The sequence below is a fragment of the Micrasema longulum genome, unplaced genomic scaffold (assembly GCF_059751315.1).
Source record: "Micrasema longulum isolate JH-2025_06_02 unplaced genomic scaffold, ASM5975131v1 h1tg000024l, whole genome shotgun sequence".
Classification (NCBI taxonomy): domain Eukaryota; kingdom Metazoa; phylum Arthropoda; class Insecta; order Trichoptera; family Brachycentridae; genus Micrasema; species Micrasema longulum.
The window spans coordinates 292,161-313,831 of NW_028277232.1; the positions used below are offsets into that span (position 1 = coordinate 292,161).

The window sequence follows — 21,671 nt, forward strand, 5'->3', positions numbered from 1 at the left end:
TAAAATGTTTATAAATCTAATCAAAAAATTTTAATTCATACGTTTTTATCAGTAATCAATATAATATTGAAATAAAGTGTGGTTTTAGAACAATTATACTATTTCAATAATTTTATAATTATTATGAATTTAGTACATACCTACATTTTTCCCAGCAAAATTTCGAAAGATAAAATTCACAATGTTCCAATGGTAATATTCTATTTAACTAACTTCAACTTTGTACAAATCCTTCCGGTTAGTAAAGCAGTAATCGTGAGTACCTAATAATATTTTGAGTCACTTTCGAAAGTAATGATAAAGAAATATTTGTAGGGCATAAAGCAGCAAGTATCATATATTATACCTGGGATCCAAAAATATTGTATTCTTTCAAAAGTAATCATGGTCGTTATTAACGATTCGTTTACTTTATTTTTACGATTACTTCTGATAATTCAGTTAATGTGTTTAACTGCTGTTATTTTAACACCCAACTATTTTAGGGCTAATGCCCTCTAATGAATGCCGTCTTTCGAAAGAAGTAATTGGACGAATAAATTGATTTGGTTAGGAACTTAGCTTCTTGGAGATTTTTTTTAGCTAATAAATTAATTTAAAAAGTCACAAGACAAAATCGAGGCTGTACTGATCAAATGCATGAAGTCATTAAGTCTTTCTATATTTCAAATATTTTTTAATATCGGTGCAAGATGTTGATTTCAAATTTTATGCTATGCCAAGAATTACTATTCCTCTTCCAAAGTTTTAAAGAAAATAGAAATAAAATAAAATTGTGGGAAAATAAAAAAGTTTGAGAATAAAAAAGCTTTAAATGCGGTTATCTCGGAACGTGTTTTTAATGGCTTGATGCATTCTGTCGGTAATGCCTCGATATGTACTATTTTTAGTAAAATCTGCTAATAAATAAAGGGTTTAAGTTTAGTCACTTGAATAAAGATAAAACAAACAATAGGGTATTATCACCCGGGAGGAATATCGGATTTAACATGTTGCACATATAAAGGATTTCTCAAAGACTCTTTTAGTGTTTATAAAAGCTCTAATAAACAATCATTTCATTCATAAATTTCGTTTACTATTTTCAAGATCTCTGAAAAGCTATTTTATTCGGTTGGTAATAAATTCGATCATCCAAATCCACCCAACAGTACACCACGAATCGTGCATTTATTTGAAATGTCGGTAGTACCGAATAGAAATTCAAACGACGCGTATTGTTGTCTATGATTTTTTCCCCTTCTCTAGCCAACCTTGAAATAAATGGCGACCGTAAAACGGGGCGACATTTAAATTGTAAGGCGACTTTGATCAGCGGATATATTGTTTATATTTATCTCTATAACATCTGATCATTAATAAATTTCGGTCAATTTGAACTGTTTTTTTATATGGTATAACGGAATACGCTTTAAACGCAATTGTTACATAACTTTATTTCAAGTAAGAATCGTCTAGCTATTTTTTTTTAAATTTAGTTATAGACTATTTATTTAATACACAACTGATCATTTTATTCAATTGGAAAGCAGGGTATATTATGTTATCTTTATCAATTATTTGAAATATTTCATTAATACTTTTTTTTAATCACCATAATATTTTTCAATTTTAAATTTGATTTATATTTTAATTATTATTTTTGAATTTGTATTAAAATTCCATTTTTTGGTTTGCAATAATTTGAAAAATATTTTTTGTTTTATCTGGAATTAAAATATATTATTTTTATTTACTTAATTATTTCATGAGATTCGACTTAAACGCTTATTTATTACACGCCTTTTCATAATTTCCTGATACCTGAGTTTTTTTTTTGTAAGTAATTTATTATTGGAGAATGGATAATATAATTCAGAAAGAAGTGAAAAGTTATATTTATAATTATTTTTTTGTATGGCACTGACTGAAAACACCGTTTTTTTAAAATATATATGTTATACTAAAAATATTTACTGATTAAAAATAAAATAAACAAATTATTGTAAGACGTCACTCCTCATTTTATACACAAGAATTGTTTTTTTTTTTTACGTAAAGCGAAACGTTAATGAAAATATATGTATTAAATTTATTTAAAAAATGTATTTAGTAGTAATGTTGTATACGTTGTATACTTATATTTTTTTATCTAAATAAAGTAAAAAATAAAATTTGATGTTCAAAACAAACTCATAAAATCATGATGTATCAAAGCATCCCCGCTCCGAAGGGTTGACTTTGATCACCAAGTTTTTATTATTTTCTCGCTCACACGTTTAAAGTTCGAAACTGATCAAACCATTTCACTTACTCTACTCGAATCATAAATTTTAACGTAAAAACTATCTCGGCATTTGACGACGTCAAACTTGGTGACGTCATGAGTTGTCTGTTTTTATTTACATCCAAATGACTAGACTTTGATCCTTTATATCTCCCTTATTTCTTAACGGATTTTAATAAGAAGAGTACCGATTGTTTTGTGATTTTTCAAGTTAATTTATTAGCAAATAAAAAAAATCCCTGATAGTTGCCCATTCGTGAAGTCACCAAGTATGACATTTTCGGATGATGTGTGACGTCATAAGTTGTTTTTTCTAAAAGATGTCTACGATTTCGTTGAGTACTGTAGAATGGGGACTTTGATCATTTTTGAATTTCAAACCTTCATAAATATGTTATTTATTTAAAGGTAAATCGAAATTGACATTTTTTAAACGAGACAATATGATGTGTGAGTAAATAAATGTGTTTACTTATATTTAATTTTATTTATTTAAGCGTAATACTTCCTTTATTAAAAATATAGTATGTGAGAATTAAATTCTTGAAAAGCTAAGAAATTATAGCTGATCTAAAATTTATCAACACACACACATTATGTTTCCAAATAACACCAGCTCTGTAAATTTCATTGGGTTTTGTAAATTTTTCTACGTTTGTATTGAGCCTGTTATTATTTCAATGTGCACTCTCTTACTTGAATTTTTCTCATCATTTTCTAAGACGGCGCTGTTTATTCTACTGTACTTTTTTTTAAAAAAAAGGGATATTCATCGATACAGTAAATGAAACAAAAATATCCTGGACATTGAATCCTTTGTCGGCCATGATTGAATCACCTACAGCACAGAGGGGTGTCAGTTCCCTTTTTTTAATTATCTGCCGATCACTCACAGAGCCAGCATAACTGGGGGACACAAAATTGACGAGGCCGCTTGGTGTAGCGCCAATTAGTAGGTACTTTTACCGTATTTTTATTTTTTATTTGGAAAATGATGCTTGCTGTGCAGTTGGCAAAGCTGGCCGTTTTATCGGACATTTAGTATGCACTTTAGATTATCAATCAGTCTTTGGATAATTTTTAAAAAATCTTCCGGGGGTAAAAACTTACCAAAGACTTCGGCATCCGAAAATCAAGTTCCTTCCATTGCAGTGACATAAATAGGGAAATATCACATACTACGAATACTGATAAAAATATGTGAAATGGATTTAGAAAAAATAATTATATTTTTATAATCAATATGGATATTGTAGAAATATGTTTTCATTGGTCATGACGTCACAAACCGCGTTCGTCTTTAATGCTTGTCATTTTTACGTACTGTTTGTAGTAAAAAAAAATTTTTTTTTTTGACTTTGAAGTATTTCATTTACCCTTATTAATTCATAATTGTAAAAAAGAAAAAAACTGATATTTCCCTATTGTACCCGGCTTCTAGATTAATACACATTTGACGTTTATAAACGTCAAAAAATATCCTTAACCATTTCAGTGCATAGGCCTTGAGTCTAGGTGGTGTGGTTTATACTTCACATGATAGAGGTTGGCATCGTTGGCCACACTGATTGCCAATTGTCAATAACGCGAGCTACATTAATTTACCTATAAGATTTATAATTTATAATCTCTGAGCGCGAGTTCAACCAAGTCCGACCAGGCGCTTTTCGTCAAATATAATAGTTGTATTTTATTTTATATTATTCGCATGCATTGTTATCGTTTATGAATGTGAATGATACTCGTGACGAAAATGAAATATTGTTGCTTTCTAAAAATGTGTTAAGCATTCGGCGCGCATAATAATAGTCTTTAAAAAACAGTAATTTCTTTTTAAAGAAAAATGGGGTGTTTTGAAAGTAAGACTTCTGCAGAAAATCAGCCGACAACTTCAAAAAGTTGTACGGATGTGTTATGGTTCATAATTTACATAGCATTTTGGTTGTTGATGGTAAGTATTTTGTGTATTCAATAGCATTATGAACTCACGACCACACCCACTAAATTAAATAATAACAATATGAAATGGACTATGCAATACAAAGTAAATTCTTTAAAAGTTATTTAAAAAGGTGTATTTTTTTCTATGGGATTAAAAATGCTTTGTTTTATTTAAAAGTAATTAGCACTAGTGTTATGTCTGTAGTGTAGTACAAAACCCACAAAGGCATGGCCTGTGTGGGGGTATACATTTTTTTAAAAATCACTCAAGGCTCCTAGAAGAATAAGTTTTTCTTGGTTATTGTGGCGTCTTTCCTCTGCAATCAAAATCAATATTGGTCATTGTTTATATGAATTCCCACCCGAGTTAAGTTCAGCAAATGACTTATTGTTTTCATCCATTCACACCTCTTAAATTATTTATTTGATGTTAACCTTAAACTTGTAAAAATGGTATGTAGGTAATTTGAAAATATCAAACAATTTACCAGTAAGTTGCGAAGATGCCTACTTATGCGAAAGCGGTTGTTGATCAGTAAAGAAATTAGTAAAATTAAACCAAGAAATAAGATTGATTCAAGTTCATTAAGTTTCTTGTATTTCATAACTTCTCACACTAGTTAATATGAGTTTCTCTATCTTGCTTTGTATCCCATTGAGAAAAGATTTAATTTGGTGTCAAGTAGAAACCCCGTGGTCTAATTCTTAATTAAATCGATAATTTATGTTATATTCTAAAAACACTGAATTCTGCGATTAACGTTACTGATAACTAGTAGTGACGTTAATGCTTATACTCATAATCACACGTGTATTTATTGCAGATTGTCATCGCCGCTTTTGCACTGGTTTATGGAAATCCATTACGAATCATCAATGGTTACGACTCTTTTGGAAACACCTGTGGCTTGAAACATAATGACAAACTATCCCAGCTTCCCCTGTCGGGAATAGATACCTACGACAAGCGCTTTTTACTATTTCTCGACATCAAGCACTTGAGAAAATCCCTTAAAATCTGTGTAAAACAATGTCCCACCAGAAGATTGGAAACATTAGATGATATAAAAATGTTTTACAAAGAAACGGGTTCCAATTTGTGCAGATATGACTATGACTTCAACTCAGTTCAACGAGACAGCTCAAGTGCTGTAAACAACTTTCTAGGTCCCTGTCCAACGCTACCGGTTTACGAAAGCACTCAGGTGCTGCATCGATGCTTTCCCAAACCAGTGAAAGAAATCGCACATAAATTTTTATCTGAATTTTATGCGGTCCTTAATAGCTGGGATACTATCGAGCAAATGCTTTCAGATTTGTACTCATCTTGGAAAGAATTATTGATTTTCTCATTTGTGGCTTTCGGTAAGTTGAGAAAAAATACTCTATCAACATTGTATCTAACATAGTTTTCTATTCATACTACATAATTAACATAAATAGATCAAGTGGTATATCATTGTCTCATTCATCGCTTCAGGCCTTTCCCTGGTGATGGTGTTCATCCTACATTGGCTGGCCACGCTGGTATCCTGGATATTTATGGTGCTGGTATCCATTTCCTCTGTGTTAGGAACAGTTCTCCTCTGGTACACGTATTATGAGATCCGACATGGATTACGCCAAATCTCAGCTGATTTGATTTTACTTGTAAGTATTTTAAAGCTTTGTATAAATGCAGAAATAAACCTCATTTTGTCTTATCTTATACCTAGTTATTTGGCTTATGCTGGTTTCACATGGTACAATAAGTTACACAAAATTTAAACACAGAAATATTATCTCCTATTTGAATCAAATAAGGTTATATTTATAAAAAAACCAACTCACCAAAAAATAACGACCCTCAAACTGCCTTTAAAACAGTTTCGGGTGTGCGGAGGGAGCTTTCACTGCCTGTTGGTCCAAGGTCATCGTGTCGGTGCTTACTGACTAAACTGCATTTAGGGATAAAACGAAAGCCTGTTTTATCGCAGTTTAGTTTTACTGCGATTTTTTGTAATTTGCAATAAATTAACTTTGTAGGATTGTTAGTATGTAGATTTTGATATTATTCTTTGAGTAATGCAGGTTAGTCAGATTTAGTTCATGATCTTTAGTGGTTAGCTCTTTTGCCTACCGCACTTGAGGTCCCGGGTTTGATAACCAGCAAGGTATCGAGACATTATTTATTAATTTACAAGGCAATTTTTCACTGTAGTATTTCATAATCCCTTGACTGGCACCTGAAGTGTAAGACAGATCATCTTACCTCCATAACAAACTATTGAGATACTCTGCATGCACAATCGGGTATAAATAATGTGATGAAGAGGATTTAAAGCAGGGCAGGCACTTCTATGTGCTTGTATTATGGAAAGTACATTTATTCTCATTGATATTATTTATTGCCTCCGAACGAAGTTTTTTTATAATGTTATTATTTTATTTAATACTTTGCGCCTACTTGGAATCAGCATAATGTTTAGACAATAAATCCTGTCGAGTTATTACATTTTCAAATATGATTTTTTTCTACCACATCAAAATTATCTATCAAATAATATTTTAATATTACAGGAATCTTTGAGGAATGAAACAGCATTTTTATGGTATTCTATCATAGCAACTGTTATAACTGTAAGTATTGTCCATAAATATAGTGAATATTTTTTTTAACATAATTTGATAAATAAATTGTATGCATGTAATTGTGTACATGAGAAAATGTATCGTATTTTGATTTTAAGTCATAATTTTATAGAAGTGCTTAGTCAAATTATTGCTTGGTGCTAACGATACTAAATGCAGATATATTTATTTATTTATTCTCATAGGGCTTTTACATATCCAGAGGTTTTAAACAATTTACAAATATAAAAATGCAATTGAAATTGTGAAAAATAAGGAGCTGTGTGATCTTTTTTTTTTGCTTTCCTTATATAGGGCTAAATAATTTTAATAGTGCTGTATTTTTATATTCAATTTTGTTAATATTATCTCTGAATTTCTAAGTCATATTTCGCCTTTTAATTATTTTTACTAAATATGAAATTTTCTAAGATATTTTTGTATTCTTCGAATTCGTAGGAATTAGCGCAGAAATGTGTGAAATGTTTCAATTTTAAATCAATTAAAAATACAAGTTTAATTACCAAACCAATTTATTAGTTAGGAATTAGTATTTCATAAATAAGGAGCAAACCTTCAAAAAGTGATTTGTCACATAAATATAAAGCTTAAAAAATGAAGAATTTTTTTTTAAACAAATCCATTATTTAATAAAAAACACTTAAAATAAAATAGGATAAGATTCATTAGTCAATTATACTTTGAAAAAGAAGTTTGTGTAGCTTTGAAATTGCTTAGCAGAAAAAATATAAAATAAGTTAACATAAACAAAGCTGTTTTTTTTTTTTTACACTATTATTTGTTTAAACTTAAGCACATAATTTAAATAGGAGACAACCCATTTTGAATAAATTGTGTAGTAAATTTAGATATGAACTATAAAATTGGATTGGACCTCTGTATTTTTTCAAATTTGGACCAATCAATTTTTGAAAGTTTGTGCTTCAAATACTGTACTTATGTTCACCCAAACATTATAAACAATTAATATAAAACAACAACTGTAATATATAAAATTTAAATAGAAATAATGTAGAGATGCTGATAGGTATAATAAAATTAAAGTACCCGTAGGTCGTTTGAACATTCATATTGGTCCTTTTTTGAAACACTTATTATATAATACATATATTATAATGTTGTTGTTGTACATTAGGTAGTGATACTACTGTTGGTGTGGGTGATGCGTCATCGTGTGGCTTTCCTCTCTGAGCTCTTCAAGGAGACGGCCTCCTGCCTCGGTGACCTCCCGGGGCTCTTCCTACAACCCCTGATCACCTTCTTCTTCCTAGTACTCTTCTTTGCCTTCTGGCTCTCTGTGATTGTAAGTATAAACTTGATTTTCATTATGTAATTAAATAAATCTGTATTTCAATTTCATATTCTAGCATTTTCTTAGGGGTTTTTCTAAAGGTTGAATTCCATAGAGGAGAGCGTTTGTAGTGTAATTAGTGGCGCGCAACTCACCTATGATCGCAACGCACGCAACATATAAAATACAATTGAACATTACAATGGTCCTTAGGACCGCAACACAATTAAGTAAGCAAACCTCTGTCATTATTGAGGGTCCAGCTCTTAGCTTACAGAGACCGAGATCCCCAGCTAGGACTTTCTACTCTCACACGTCCGAAACATGTATTTTAATTGTCATTTTTTAATATTGCATGGAAACCTCAAGAGGACACACCAAAAAACGTAATTTTATAAATTAAAACCTGATGACATTACTATATTATGCAAAATTAATATTAAAATAAGAAATTATTACATTTTTTATAGGTATGTCTGGCCACAGCTAACTACCCGGGAGTACAGCGACCATACTCTCTAACTGCACCTCCTCTTATACCCTCTAATGGTCCTGCCATTATCACTACTTCTACTACTACCTTTCAGCCACCGAGACGCAATGGAAGTGTTGCTGATGTTAAAAGTAAGATTATTACATAGTAAATATAGTAATTTAAAACATGGTGTTGAAAGGTAAATATCAACCAATTTCTCTTTCTATTGCAATTAAAATCAATTTTTTAACAAATATTTACCAAACAACGACTGGTCGTAAGGCCTGAAAATATCTGCATGTCTATCTCTCTAAGAAGGATCTCTAGAATATTTTTAATCTCTGTTGTAATTTGTTAATAATGAATTATTTGTTTGGCACCTAATATAAATATTAACTTAATTTCAGCTTATGCTTTAGAGTTGATAGAGTTTGTCGATGACTCTTGGGTGAAGGGAATGTGGTGGGTGTATATTATTGGGCTCATTTGGACCAGTGAGTTTATTCTGGCGTGCCAACAAATGGTGATTGCCGGCGCTGTAGCCCACTGGTATTTCAGGTATTTTTATTTTCAGTTAAAATTTGCCACCTGCGCTTAAATTACATTTGAATTATCATTATGTTCTCTTGCAGACGTGCCAATGCTAGTGATTCACCCGTCCTCTACTCGATCAAAAAATTGTTGAAGTACCACATTGGATCTGTAGCTAAGGGTTCATTCATCATTACTTTATTCAAAATACCACGTTTGATTTTGACATACATATATGCTCGGTAAATTTACATATATTATCATTTCCACAATTATAACTAATATTTTTTTGTGCAAGTTTATTCTTATTTCTCATTTAATTTCCAGTTTAAAAACCAGTTCGGAGAAAGGCTCAGAAGTCGCCAAGTGTGGACTGAAGTGTGGAATTTGCTGCTTTTATTGTTTAGAAAAATTCATCCGTTATCTCAATCACAACGCTTATACAATCATAGCTATTGAAGGAGTTCATTTCTGTAAAGCTGCTGGAATTGTAAGAAACTTTTTTTTAAATGTGAACATTAAAGAATATCGATGAACATTTATGTATGTATGTATTTTAATTTAATACAAATTTTTCACATCATATTATGCAAAATTAAATATTGATTAGTATTTAGGAAGAGCAATAATTTTTTATACCATTCGATTATTTCTTGTCAGCTTTTTTTCATTTTCCTAAAATCAACCGAAGAATTTGCAAATATGTAGTGTTGTGTCATCATCAAAATTGATACATACGTATTTATTTATACATTGCTTATGATATTTGGACTTTTTATTTCAATTTTACTCAAACAGTAGTACCCGTATGCAGAGATAAACTTTAAGGTGAGGAAAGTACATTCTATTGTCTTCACCTTCGGGTTATTCTCCGCATTTGAGATTAGAATGTACTTTCCTCACCTTAAGTTTTGTCTCTGCATACGGGTATAAGAAACTAATTAAGAGATTTAAAAATAAATGTTTGGAATATTATATTTGAATTAAATACATTGTGAAACTCCAGTAAATCATATTGTAAATCAATGGAAACATTTTATTGATAAGAAATAGTGTATAGTAGCCGTTTTCTTAGATTTCAAAAGAGCATTCGAGACAATCTAAAGAAGTAGACTACTGTGTAAATCAAAAAGTAAATGGATTGATAATAATAAGCTTAAATGGTTTAGTGATTACTTAAATGATAGAACACAAAAAACAATGTTAGGAAATGCACTATCTTTCGAAAAAACTACTAATCTAGGAGTTCCACAAGGGTCAGTTTTGGGGCCAATACCTTTTATTATTTATATAAATGATATTGTTAAATGCTTAAAATATTCTTCTGTCAAACTTTTTGCTGATGACCTCTGCTCTATGTGGCTGAAAACAATGTTGATGATGCTAACTTACGATGCTAAGATGCAAATAAATTTAAAGCAAATATCTCATTGGTTGGAAATAAATTAAATGTTTCAAATGGTAAATTGAATTAAATAAAAATATTTGATTAAATCATAAGAATGCAAATATTAAAAAAAAAAAAAAAAAAGGGCGCAATAAAATTTTACAGTGTAAAACAAGTATCCAATCGAACCCGGGACTTCAAGAATGGTAGGAAAACACCCCAACCACTACACTACGAGGCGTACTTATCCCCACTTGATTTTTTTTTCACAATGTTTACCTGAGAGTAGGTAGCCATCGAGTCAAAACCACCCGTCCAAGATTCTGCTTCTATTTCACACACAGAACGGTTTTCTTCATCCGCTCGGGTGGAAACTTGAATTTTGAAATATTATTCTTGTTAAGTAGTGAAACTGTATATTCACAAACACGACTTGTTTTTTTATTTTTCATATTATGTTGGTATTTCTAAACAGTAAAATTTTTATGCAGGCATTCACTACACTAGTGAGCAACGCACTTCAGATGGCCACTGTGAACTCTGTAGGAGACTTTATCCTGTTCTTGGGCAAGTGTATTGTGACGGCGATTACTGGAAGTATTGGGCTTCTGGTTTTGAAGCGCAACCCCGAACTCCACTTCTACGCTGCTCCCACTCTGCTTATCTGCATTTTTTCATTCTTTATAGCTCACTGCATACTATCTCTATATGAGGTTGGTTGATTTGCAAATACATACTACTATAATTTGATTTGATGCATGCTTTATTAAATTTGAAAAGAAAGAAAAAGTGTGTATGCATCTGTTAACGATAAAGCGGATTACATTATGTTCAAAAAAATATATGTTACTCAGTTATGAAAGAAGTTGGAATATTTGAGAAAATAGAAGGAGAACGGGAGTTAACCTGTCTTCAGTGTGATAATGATGCACTGTTCTTCGCGATGAAAGCTATTGCACTATTATTTTTTTTATTACTTTCGATAACAACTTTTCACTTTCGCTCACCAAGACGATTCCAAGAATTATATTCTTTTGTCAACCTTTAAATATGTTCCAAATCCAAAGTATTCTGCTTTTGTATTTTGATGTTAAGATATGAGGATGGGTCAAAGGAAGGATAGGAATGAGAGGTAATTGGCCAGGAATAGTATCGATAAATGCTGTTTTGTACTAAACAGTAAAAATCACTTTGCATTTCAATCTTAACAAGAAATATGTTCGAACTCCATACATTTCTTATGTTGGTGAGATTCTTACCAGTATGGTCATGAATCTCTGTAAATGCCTAGGTGTATATATTTTCTTTTTAAGAGGTTCTTCATATGTATTACAAAGTACCTATGTATTTTTCAAATTTAAATTTACCAAATGTGTTAATTAGAAATATAATTATTTTACAAAGAGAATATTTATATTATTGACTTTGCTTAATCAAGAGTCAAATATGTAATCAATTACTGTGTTAAATATGTTCTAATAGAGGTTTGTACAGTACTTTTTTTTCATTTTAGATGGTGGTAGACACACTATTTATATGTGTTTGTGAAGATCGTAAGATAAACGGGGCTGAAGGACGCTGGAACCAGACCGCCCTGGGAGGGCTAGCCGAAGGAACGGCACCGAAAGAAGAACAACCACAACCACAGACTGAGTTGCAAGAACTCAACTCTCAAGAAACACAATAGAAAGGCATTCTAAAATTTGCTTTTTGATATTTACACACATACCTCCAAGCTTCCAGAACCAACCTACCTCTGGTTGTGCCGATCAAAAGAGCAGTCAGGCAGCTGAGCATGATTACTCTGGAGATCGAAATCTTTCACATCACTGAAACTATATTTAAGAGGCAAATACTCTTGCCATTGGAGAGTATAATGCCTTCATAATATTGAGCCATTGCTCAAGAGTTCTTGACCTGATGTGTTGTCCAAATTTAACGACTTAAAAATGTATTTTGTTTTATTTGTAATGTTATTTTGGTCCAATAAAAATCAATAATTATGTCCCATGAATTATTCACCTATATGAATATTGAATTTGCTTGGTCTTAAATAATATTCATTAATTAAGTAAATAAAAAATATTCAGATTTTATTTATTACATAATAATTTTCAGACGTCTTTGAATTCATTATCATAAATCGCCTCATAAATTTTTAAGACTCAGTTCAATTTATTATGTATATTTTTCTATCTAATATATATTTTTCACTTTATAATATCATTAGTTCGATGTCAAACTCCGAAATCTGCTAAAACACTATTTTTTAAATTTTACATTTAAGCGTAAAGTCTATTTTCAAACAATCACAAAACAATACATCACCCCATTTCTGTGTGGGTTTAGACTGACCGAAAAGGATACCGCACCACTCTGTCTTCACATACAGCTCTCACTTCCGCTACTAATGTATTTGTGAGATTTGGTGTAGCATGTTTTTCTCGGTTGAAGCTCACACTAGAAATATAAGTTATTTTTTATTTGTACTAAACCAGCCACAAGTCCTTAATAATGTAATTAATGATCCAATTATATACATCATTTTATATTAGCTATTTTAATAGCATATAAGTACATACATAATATACTTTGTTAAAAACTAATTTTTGCGGTTTATCTCAAATAAATTGCAGATTTGCGAGTTACTTACGATATTATGTATATATGTGTAAAACCTAAATGTTGAGCATGTGCACATTTGTTCTAGTGAGATTTTTTATGTAGTGTGTGAATTTCAATGTCCTACATTAAATGTTTTCGAAATAATATTATGCTTCTGAATTTACAAGAATCACCATTTGGTAGCTTTTATTACATTTGATATTTTAACTTTGAACATATTGTTATTTAACTATATTTAAAATATTAATTAATCATGGGATGTGTAAAGAATCACCATATTATTATATGTAACATCAGCGCGTTTGCCTACTATGCAAGGTTTGATTCCCGACATGATTGAAATGAAATATTTATTAAAAAATGTGTTTTTACCCTAGAATATTTCATAGTCCCTGAACTAGCACCAGAAGTGTAATGCTAATCATCTTACCTTCATGTAACAAAAATGATCAATATACTTTGCGGTTGGTGTACCAAATCAGTGCCTTATACACCATTAGGTGTAAAAAGGGAATGATAATTTTGAGGTAACATTACACTACATATTTGTACTTGATAAATATTATGTGGATTAATTTCTGATGCCCTTGTAGTACTGTTGACATATTTAATGTTTTTTTTTGTGTTTTAGTTTACTTTTCATATACACAACATGTACACCTTTTAATAGTGCAACTTTATTTTGCCAGTTAAGGCCTATATTGACTATTTTTGTTTATCGAATCATTGTGCCGAGAAATGGAAATGTTTCTTTTATTAAAAAATATTCATTGTTATTCTAATTCTATAATAAGAATGGTATTCCCATCTGTATTCTACCACTATGCCTAGGCGCAACTTTATACCAAGTTGGAGGGCTAGTAATGTAAAATTATTATGAATTATTGAGAAATTTGTTGTTGCTGATTTTTGTTGTTACTAATGATAAAATATAAAAATATGAATTGAAAACATATTGTATATAGTATTGGGTCTATAACTTAAAAATCGAAATTTTACGCTAGATGTCAACACTTGTGTATGCGCTGTAGCAAATCAGTCAACGGCGTTTGATTTCAATCGGGGAAATTTTTGAAAATTGGCAAAAAAAAACAGCATTTGCGGTAAGTTTTGCTGAGTCACTTTTTTACAAGAAAACTTTAGCTGAAAGTTATCGTTTGCTCGTGGAATTGTATGGCGAACACACTCTTGCGAAATCAGTGTTTCGAATGGTTTGAACGCTTTAAGAGTGGCGTTTTTGATATCAAAGACAAAGAGCATCCTGGACAGCCTAAAAAGTTTGAAAATGAAAACCAAAAGGGGATTGTGTATTGTGAGCTTCTAAAACTGGGTAAAACCATTACTGGAGAGCTGTACCGACAACAACTGATCCGTTTAAAGAGAGCATTGAAGGAAAAACAGAAAGGATGGGAGACCAGACACAATGCATTGATTTTCCAACATGACTATGCTTGGCCACATGTTGCTCAGCCCGTTAAAAACTATTTGTAAAAGAGCGGATGGGAAATTCTGCCCCACCTGCCATATAGTCAAGATTTGGCGCCTTCTGAGTTCCATTTTTTTCGGTCGATGCAGAATGCACTTTCCGGAATACGCTTCACTTCAGTCCAAGGCATCAAAAATTGACTCAATTTGTTCTTTGATTCAAAAGGTAACCGGTTTTTTTGGGATGGCATCCACAAATTGCCAGAAAGATGGGGAAATGTAACTTTCGATGGACAATACTTTGAATAACAGAATTATACAAGATTTTCTTTAATAAATGCTCACATTCCCAAAAAAATCCAGTTTTTAAGTTATAGACCTAATATAATTCAAGTATTTTTTTATAATAGAATAGTATGAAATGCTTTAAAATATACTAGGAGATGTAAAGCTATCAGACCTCTCTCCCCTTATTAATTAGAATTACTTTTTAATTTATTTATCTAGGATGTTTTCCAAATGTTGTATAGATTTTGTAAAATGATTTTGGTGAAATTAATCAATGAAAGTAAATTAATGACTAGCTGCAAAATGCAAATTTTCTGAAGGTCTGAGTTCTATTACTAAGTAATATGTGAGCATTACCAATAAAGTAAAGTTTATTCACTTACTTAAAATTCAATAATAACAATCGTTTTTTGTCTTTACCATAAAATCAATCATTTTGCATTTTGCAGTTGCGTTATTGTTTCACCGAAACTGTGACGTATTCAATAGAGGACAAATGGAAACATGTTGCTAAACATAACATCGTCATGGTAATAATGTTGCGGAACATTTTGCGTGTACACACCTGGACTCGCATCTCTCTCATTTGTTTTGGTCAGTATTGTGCGTTCATATAGTGACACGTTATGCACTCCCCAACATCGTACATACAACGCGAACTCTCTACAACATATCCTGCGTCTCAACCCTAACATTTCTGAAATACGTATACTCTATGTTGCATGACATTTTGTCCCCTGGTAAATGCATTAAGTCTTAGTTTTTTAGTAATGAATATGATCTACGAAAAAACTATTATATACTAAATACAAACAATTCTGGTGATTCACCATCACCAGCTTTATGACTGAATGGGTTTGATGATGATTGAATGAAAAGCGAACTTAGTAGCAAAATCTTATTATTATGAAAAATTTTAAAGTAAGTTTTGTAATTTGAAATAATTCCGCCTGTGACATCACAAATTCTCATCTACGAGTTCTGCTGATTAGTGAGTTGGCTTTTTGAAATCTGGAAATCTATCGCAATACTATCATTGGTTGATTCGAAATAACTTGTATCATAGTTCATTTTTATTACATTTTTCATGCATTTTCAAGAAACTTTGTTTTACAATGAAATGCTCTAATTTTTACCTCGTAAAAAAAATCATTTTTATATCCAATTCCCCATAGCACTAAACTTCTTCATTGGAAGTAAGGAAATGGTAGCAGTTATGTCGATTCATTCTAAAAATTTAAAACGTATCATCATTTCTTATTTTTAATACAAAAATAATTCTGCAGAAGGCACTGCATTTATAATCACAGCAATCAAACGTACAATGTCAATGGGGAACTTCAGCTCTACAGCAAATTGAATACAATAAATCTTTTCTTGCCCGCGGAAAAAAATGGAGCACTAAATTGTACCTTAAGGTTTCCGTAAAATGTATGAAAAAAATTATAAAAACATTGTGATGAAAACGCACTATGTACTTTGAACAACGTGACTGGTTCATATGAATCAACCAATGATGAGAGAGCTATGGAAGATTTCCGATTTGCTTTAATTTGCGGTAATACGATATATAAAAATTGAAAAAAAATATTTTGGGCTTAGTTTAATAGTCTATTAACAAATAAAAAAAAAATTCAAAACCACTGAACTTCCTCATTAGAATACATTGTTAATACAATTATATAACTTATTCTGGTGAAATATTGAATAAATATATAAACATTGATTAAATGACATTGGCCATTTAACCAACTGCATCACGGTCTGTCTATATACATGAATTGGTTTTTTTGTATGTTTGGTTAAAAAAAAAAAAAAAAAATATTTATAATAGTTAAGAACCCCTCTAAGATATTATAACTATGTATAAGACTGGAACACCAATTTATTTATTCCTTTATATATATTAAATAAGAACTTTATTGACCATGCAAAAATTTTACCGAAATTAATATTACCAGATTTATAACTGTATATTAAGACGATACGGCTTTAAAACAAAAAGACAAATTATCCAATTACACAATCCTCTGAACATTTTTTTAATGTATGAATTCACTGATCCTTTTTAACTATATAGTATATGAGTAATTAATAATATTTCATAATCCTTCCATTAAATTACAAATGTATTCCATTATTTATACCTATATATATTTGATTGTTGTAAACAATATGCCAAGTGGTAAATTATATTTACTTTTTATCCGACTAATTCAAATTGACGGAGTGCACCGAAAATAAAGTTTTATAATTACAGTAAAACCCCCTTTTTACGTTTTTCAAGGGAGCAAGAAAAAATGTGTAAAACTGAATAAAACGCCAAAGTGAGGAAATGAAAAATGTATGGAAAAAAGTCTACATATACTTCCAGAAAAACTGTAAAAACTGTGATAAGTGGAAATTGTCAATATTTTTTTTTACTTATCTTCAAGCAAGCAAACTTAGAAATCTCCATTGCAGGAGTTACTGAGATATTTGCGAAAAACTTTGGAAAAAAAATTGTAGGATTTCTAATTATTATGCTTCACCAACTCAATGGAGAATGCTAAGTTTTCGGTGTCAAGTAGCATACTTGAAATCTGTTTTTGCAATATTAAGAGGCGGTTTTTAATTAAGCTTTATTATTTAGGTTGGTAGTGTATAGTTTATTTTGGCATAACTAATATTCCGTTTTTTGGGGAGATTTCTAAGATTGCTTCCTTCATATCGTACATCGGCACTTAGAAAGATTGATTTAGATAGAAAGAGTCTGTCGGCCATTTCATCAAACTTGACATTGTAGAGCGTCGTCTCTGTTGCACGATTCGGATTCGAATCAGAGCAGGCAGGGCTGTTCAAGTTTTTGTATTTATATATATATTTTTTTTAATATCCCTTCAGGATATGATTTTTTTATTTTATAAAAAAACATTAGCACATGTGCCTTCTACCACACACAATCAATTGTTTACCCTCAGAAATATTAAAATATCGCTCAGTATTCCAAAATTAATTTAATATTATTGTACCCACCTCTTTTAATTGTGAGGTTTTTTTACGTAACTATCCATTATTACCCTCTAATTAGGTTTTTTACTTCTAAAAATTTGTAAATCTAAAAATACCATATTAATTTATAAATCGAACAAAAATAAACGATCACTTCTTCTCTAACGTTTCACATCTCATAAGTCATCAGTTAGAAAAACGCTTACAGTTATTAATTTATCCAAACTTTTGATAGTTAATTTAAAATTGTCCCAACCATCCTTAAGAACGTTTAACAACCACTGGCGGACATTACACGTAACACGTGTATGACAAAGACGAAGCTCTACAAAGCCAAATATAGCCGAAGGTTTCTTTCTAAATGCCGACGTACGATATATAATTCCGGGTACTGTACATCATTGTTTTGCTATATTTTATTTACAATCTAAAACATTTTGCTTAATACATTATTACAAATTAATAAATTTACATATTACTTATTTATTAATGTCGGTTTACTGTGGAATTTCTGTATTAATGAATTTTTTTACTAAATTTGTATCCTTGTACATTTCATGTTAAATCAATGTTATGTGTTGTGTACTTGTACATTAGTTTTTCAATACATTATTGATTTATTTTTATGCTCCTCATAAATTGTATCTTGTGAAAACAATTTAAATGCTATATTTATAAGTTTTTAAAAATTATTTTTACTATACATATTTTTATAATTAAGAGTCTTTTTGACAAAAGCTTTACTGTTTTATTTGTGAATCACGATTGTAATATTTTTTTACTAATATACAATTGAATATTTTAAGACTTTTACTCGAATAAAGATTTTTACTTACAATGCACACTGCATTTTGTTTTTTAATAATACTAAGATAATTTTTAAGTACTAACCTTAGAGTAATAGTTTGCCTATGGCTAGTAGAGTTGCCAATATGGATACTCTGAGGTACTAACGCATTTAGTCTGGACAGTTTTGCATAGTCATAGCCATAGCATACTGCAAATAAATAAAAATAAAAAAATCTTTTGTATCCACAGGCAGTGATAACAATTGCAGCATAGAACATAAGTTTAAGAAAAACCATTTTTGTTTATTGCGATCTCATCTCTGTACGTGAGCCAAACATCGAAGCCATTACGGTGTGGGACCGATTATTTTCATGCATTGTCATGTTTTCAAAACATTAAATTTATTTTGTACCAAATATTTCTGCCTACCATTTTTATGCATATTCATTTTGGTTTGAGCAAGTATAAAAAAGGTCTGTTCTTTTCAAAAAATATCTGATCAGAGGTGTGCTTTCCATATTTTATAAGCAGTGCCTACCCTATAAGATTCGCGTAAAAAAAGATATAAATAAAATAAAAATAATAACTGACAATCCAACAAATTTACCAACATGTGCGCACTGCTAGGGACACATTAAGTATCTTCACCTCACTGGCCGGCATGTCAATTTCACGTGTCAAAGGAAATATAAATGCCTGGTTCACTTATTCGGAATTTAATATTAAATCTCAGCGGGATTCATTTATGAAAATCTTTAAAAAAATTAAGTGGCATTGAAATAACAAAGAATACTATAGGCTTAGTTAAATGTATAGTTAAAAAAATTTAAAACATTCAACTTCCTCATTACTGTAAAATAATAAATAAATTTTAGAGTAGTCTCATGAAATGTGTCGACTACTCAATTTTAAGTTTTTCTTTTATACAATAATCTGCTATTTTACTCCAGAATAATAAACAGATGTAGGAAATGAATATGATACATTGTGTAAAGTGGCTACTTAACCAGCCAATAACAAAACACAAGCCCTGCAAATGCCTAGACTTCCGTATTCCCCTATCCAAAATGATATCCATCTTTGTTGTAATACATATTTATATCGTCTATGTAGTGTAAAACGTTTGTTATTTTTTAAAAAGACATTTGGATTCAGTAAAACACAGGCACGATAAAATAGAGATGACGCTTCATATAATGCGAATTTGAAACCGTGTTCTAAAAATTATCAAACAACATTGGCATGCAAAACGCACAGTGTAAAAAGGACTAACTTTTTACCCTGCTAACTCTGAATTCAAAGCCGTACATTGTGCCTTTTCGCACTGCTACACATTTGCTTAGTGTACACAAGGAAAGACATTATTTCTCACCGAATACAAGATAAGCTCCGGAACACAGGTCGGGTGCTTAGTGCCGCATCTAGTGTATATATATATCAATGCAGCAAAATGTTTTTTAGTAACTCAGTAAGTAAAAAAATTGTTATATTTGTGCTATTATTTTTCATAAATAATAAAGGTCTACCTTTTAACTTCTGTATTCTTCTTATGTCACTTTTTCAAGTAGAATTCTGGCTAAATCAATTGGTAACTACTTAATTGATAATCTGCTGATTATTTGGATTCTACCTACTGATGAAAAAATATTATTTATTTTGTTAAGTAAACAAACAGTAGGTGCAAAATATATCTACAGTTTCTTTGTATGTTAGTGTATGACACCATGCACACACCAAGAAAATTGTTTTCGCCGATGACAATAATTCAAATTATGTTAAATAAAACAATGCAGATGATAAAAAAAAATTTAATATTTAAGTAATAATAAAATAAGTTGAATCTGTGCTTCTCTCAATGTTTCTATGAATTTAACTTCATTGTCATGAAAAATATCAACCTTGGTAAATCTATAGTTATATTGTTTGCATATTCTAGGTATTATAGATTGTTTTAAATTGTTCGTTGATGCGTTGTCTGTGTAAAACAGAAAAAAATTGTCTTATCGGTCCAGATGGCACACGGAATGAAAGTCTTTCAAGTGGATTAGGGAAATCAATTTTATTGTTTATCAATTTGTACATAAATAATTGGTCTAACATAATTCTTTGAATTTGAAAAGAGTTTATATGGTACTGCATACTTAAAGTAATTAAGGTTTCATCGGTAGTCGACTTGTTTAAATAATTTTAGTTGGACCCTTTCTAGTCTATTAATACTAACATTATTATAATTAAGGTGATTTAGGAGTACAGTATTCTAGCTGGACACAAATAAATGTTTTATAAAGTTTTTCATATGCCTCTGTATGTTTAAATGGTTTCGATACTGGCATGATAATCCCGACATAGAACACCTAATATTATATTTTATCAATTATAATTCAATGTTTTCAACGGTAGATAGAAGGTACTAGACTAGGTAAGTAGGTGCTATTATTGGTTATTAGGGTTTTTTATTCTTTGTGCATATGTGGGGTTCATAGTCCATTGATCTTGGACACACAGACGTGCAATCATTTCACCTGAAATAGAGTAACGACCGATGAAGCAAATTATCATTTTATATTGGATACAATGCATTAAATTTTGCAACACTAACAGTATTGTACATAAAATGCCCGTCTAGATAAGAGCAACGTCTTTCAGTACATTAACATCGTTCCTACCATGGAGACATGAAGAACAAAGGAACGCGGCATATAAAAATACTACAGGGTGTGGTAACACCCCGTCAACCCAAAGAGTCAGCCCAACAAGTCAGCCCGAACAGTCAGCCCAACAATTGAGCCCAAGCAAGTCAACCCAGTTGTGCAGCAAATCAGTTCCAGCATGTAGTCCAAGTGCATTGAGTTCAACACCTCATCACAGTTACTATCGCGCTCCACAATAAAATGCCATATATTTGTTCACCTGTAATAAATACTCGCATCAAACCACAACGTCATTTTTTTCTGTCCACCTCCAACTGGAGCAGGATTACCACAACCATCTAAATCCTAAGTAGTGACCTCGACAGGAGCTAAATACGCTC

The 21,671-nt window shown here is 30.8% G+C and overlaps 1 protein-coding gene across 2 annotated transcripts; it reads left to right on the forward strand.

Moving 5' to 3' along the window:
* Positions 1-3,823: 3,823 nt before the first annotated feature.
* Ctl1 (choline transporter-like protein 1) lies at positions 3,824-12,532 on the forward strand. Of its 2 annotated transcripts, XM_088243825.1 has the most exons (11): positions 3,824-4,217; positions 5,032-5,572; positions 5,688-5,857; positions 6,767-6,826; positions 7,974-8,141; positions 8,600-8,753; positions 9,012-9,162; positions 9,237-9,377; positions 9,463-9,625; positions 11,014-11,235; positions 12,036-12,532. In XM_088243825.1, exons 1-11 carry the CDS (start codon positions 4,110-4,112, stop codon positions 12,207-12,209), a joined length of 2,052 nt encoding a protein of 683 aa, XP_088099951.1. In that variant the 5' UTR covers positions 3,824-4,109; the 3' UTR covers positions 12,210-12,532. The 2 variants fall into 2 exon arrangements, with proteins under 2 accessions (XP_088099951.1, XP_088099958.1); XM_088243832.1 differs by lacking the exons at positions 3,824-4,217; positions 5,688-5,857 and having other exon boundaries at positions 5,475-5,572.
* Positions 12,533-21,671: the final 9,139 nt, after the last annotated feature.

Bases quoted from the DNA above. Each gene is read 5' to 3' on its own strand.
- Ctl1 (XM_088243825.1), top strand. From the start codon at position 4,110: ATGGGGTGTTTTGAAAGTAAGACTTCTGCAGAAAATCAGCCGACAACT. The intron at 5,573-5,687 runs GTAAGTTGAGAA...TCATCGCTTCAG, and splicing joins TTTCTCATTTGTGGCTTTCG to GCCTTTCCCTGGTGATGGTG. The intron at 11,236-12,035 runs GTTGGTTGATTT...TTTTCATTTTAG, and splicing joins GCATACTATCTCTATATGAG to ATGGTGGTAGACACACTATT.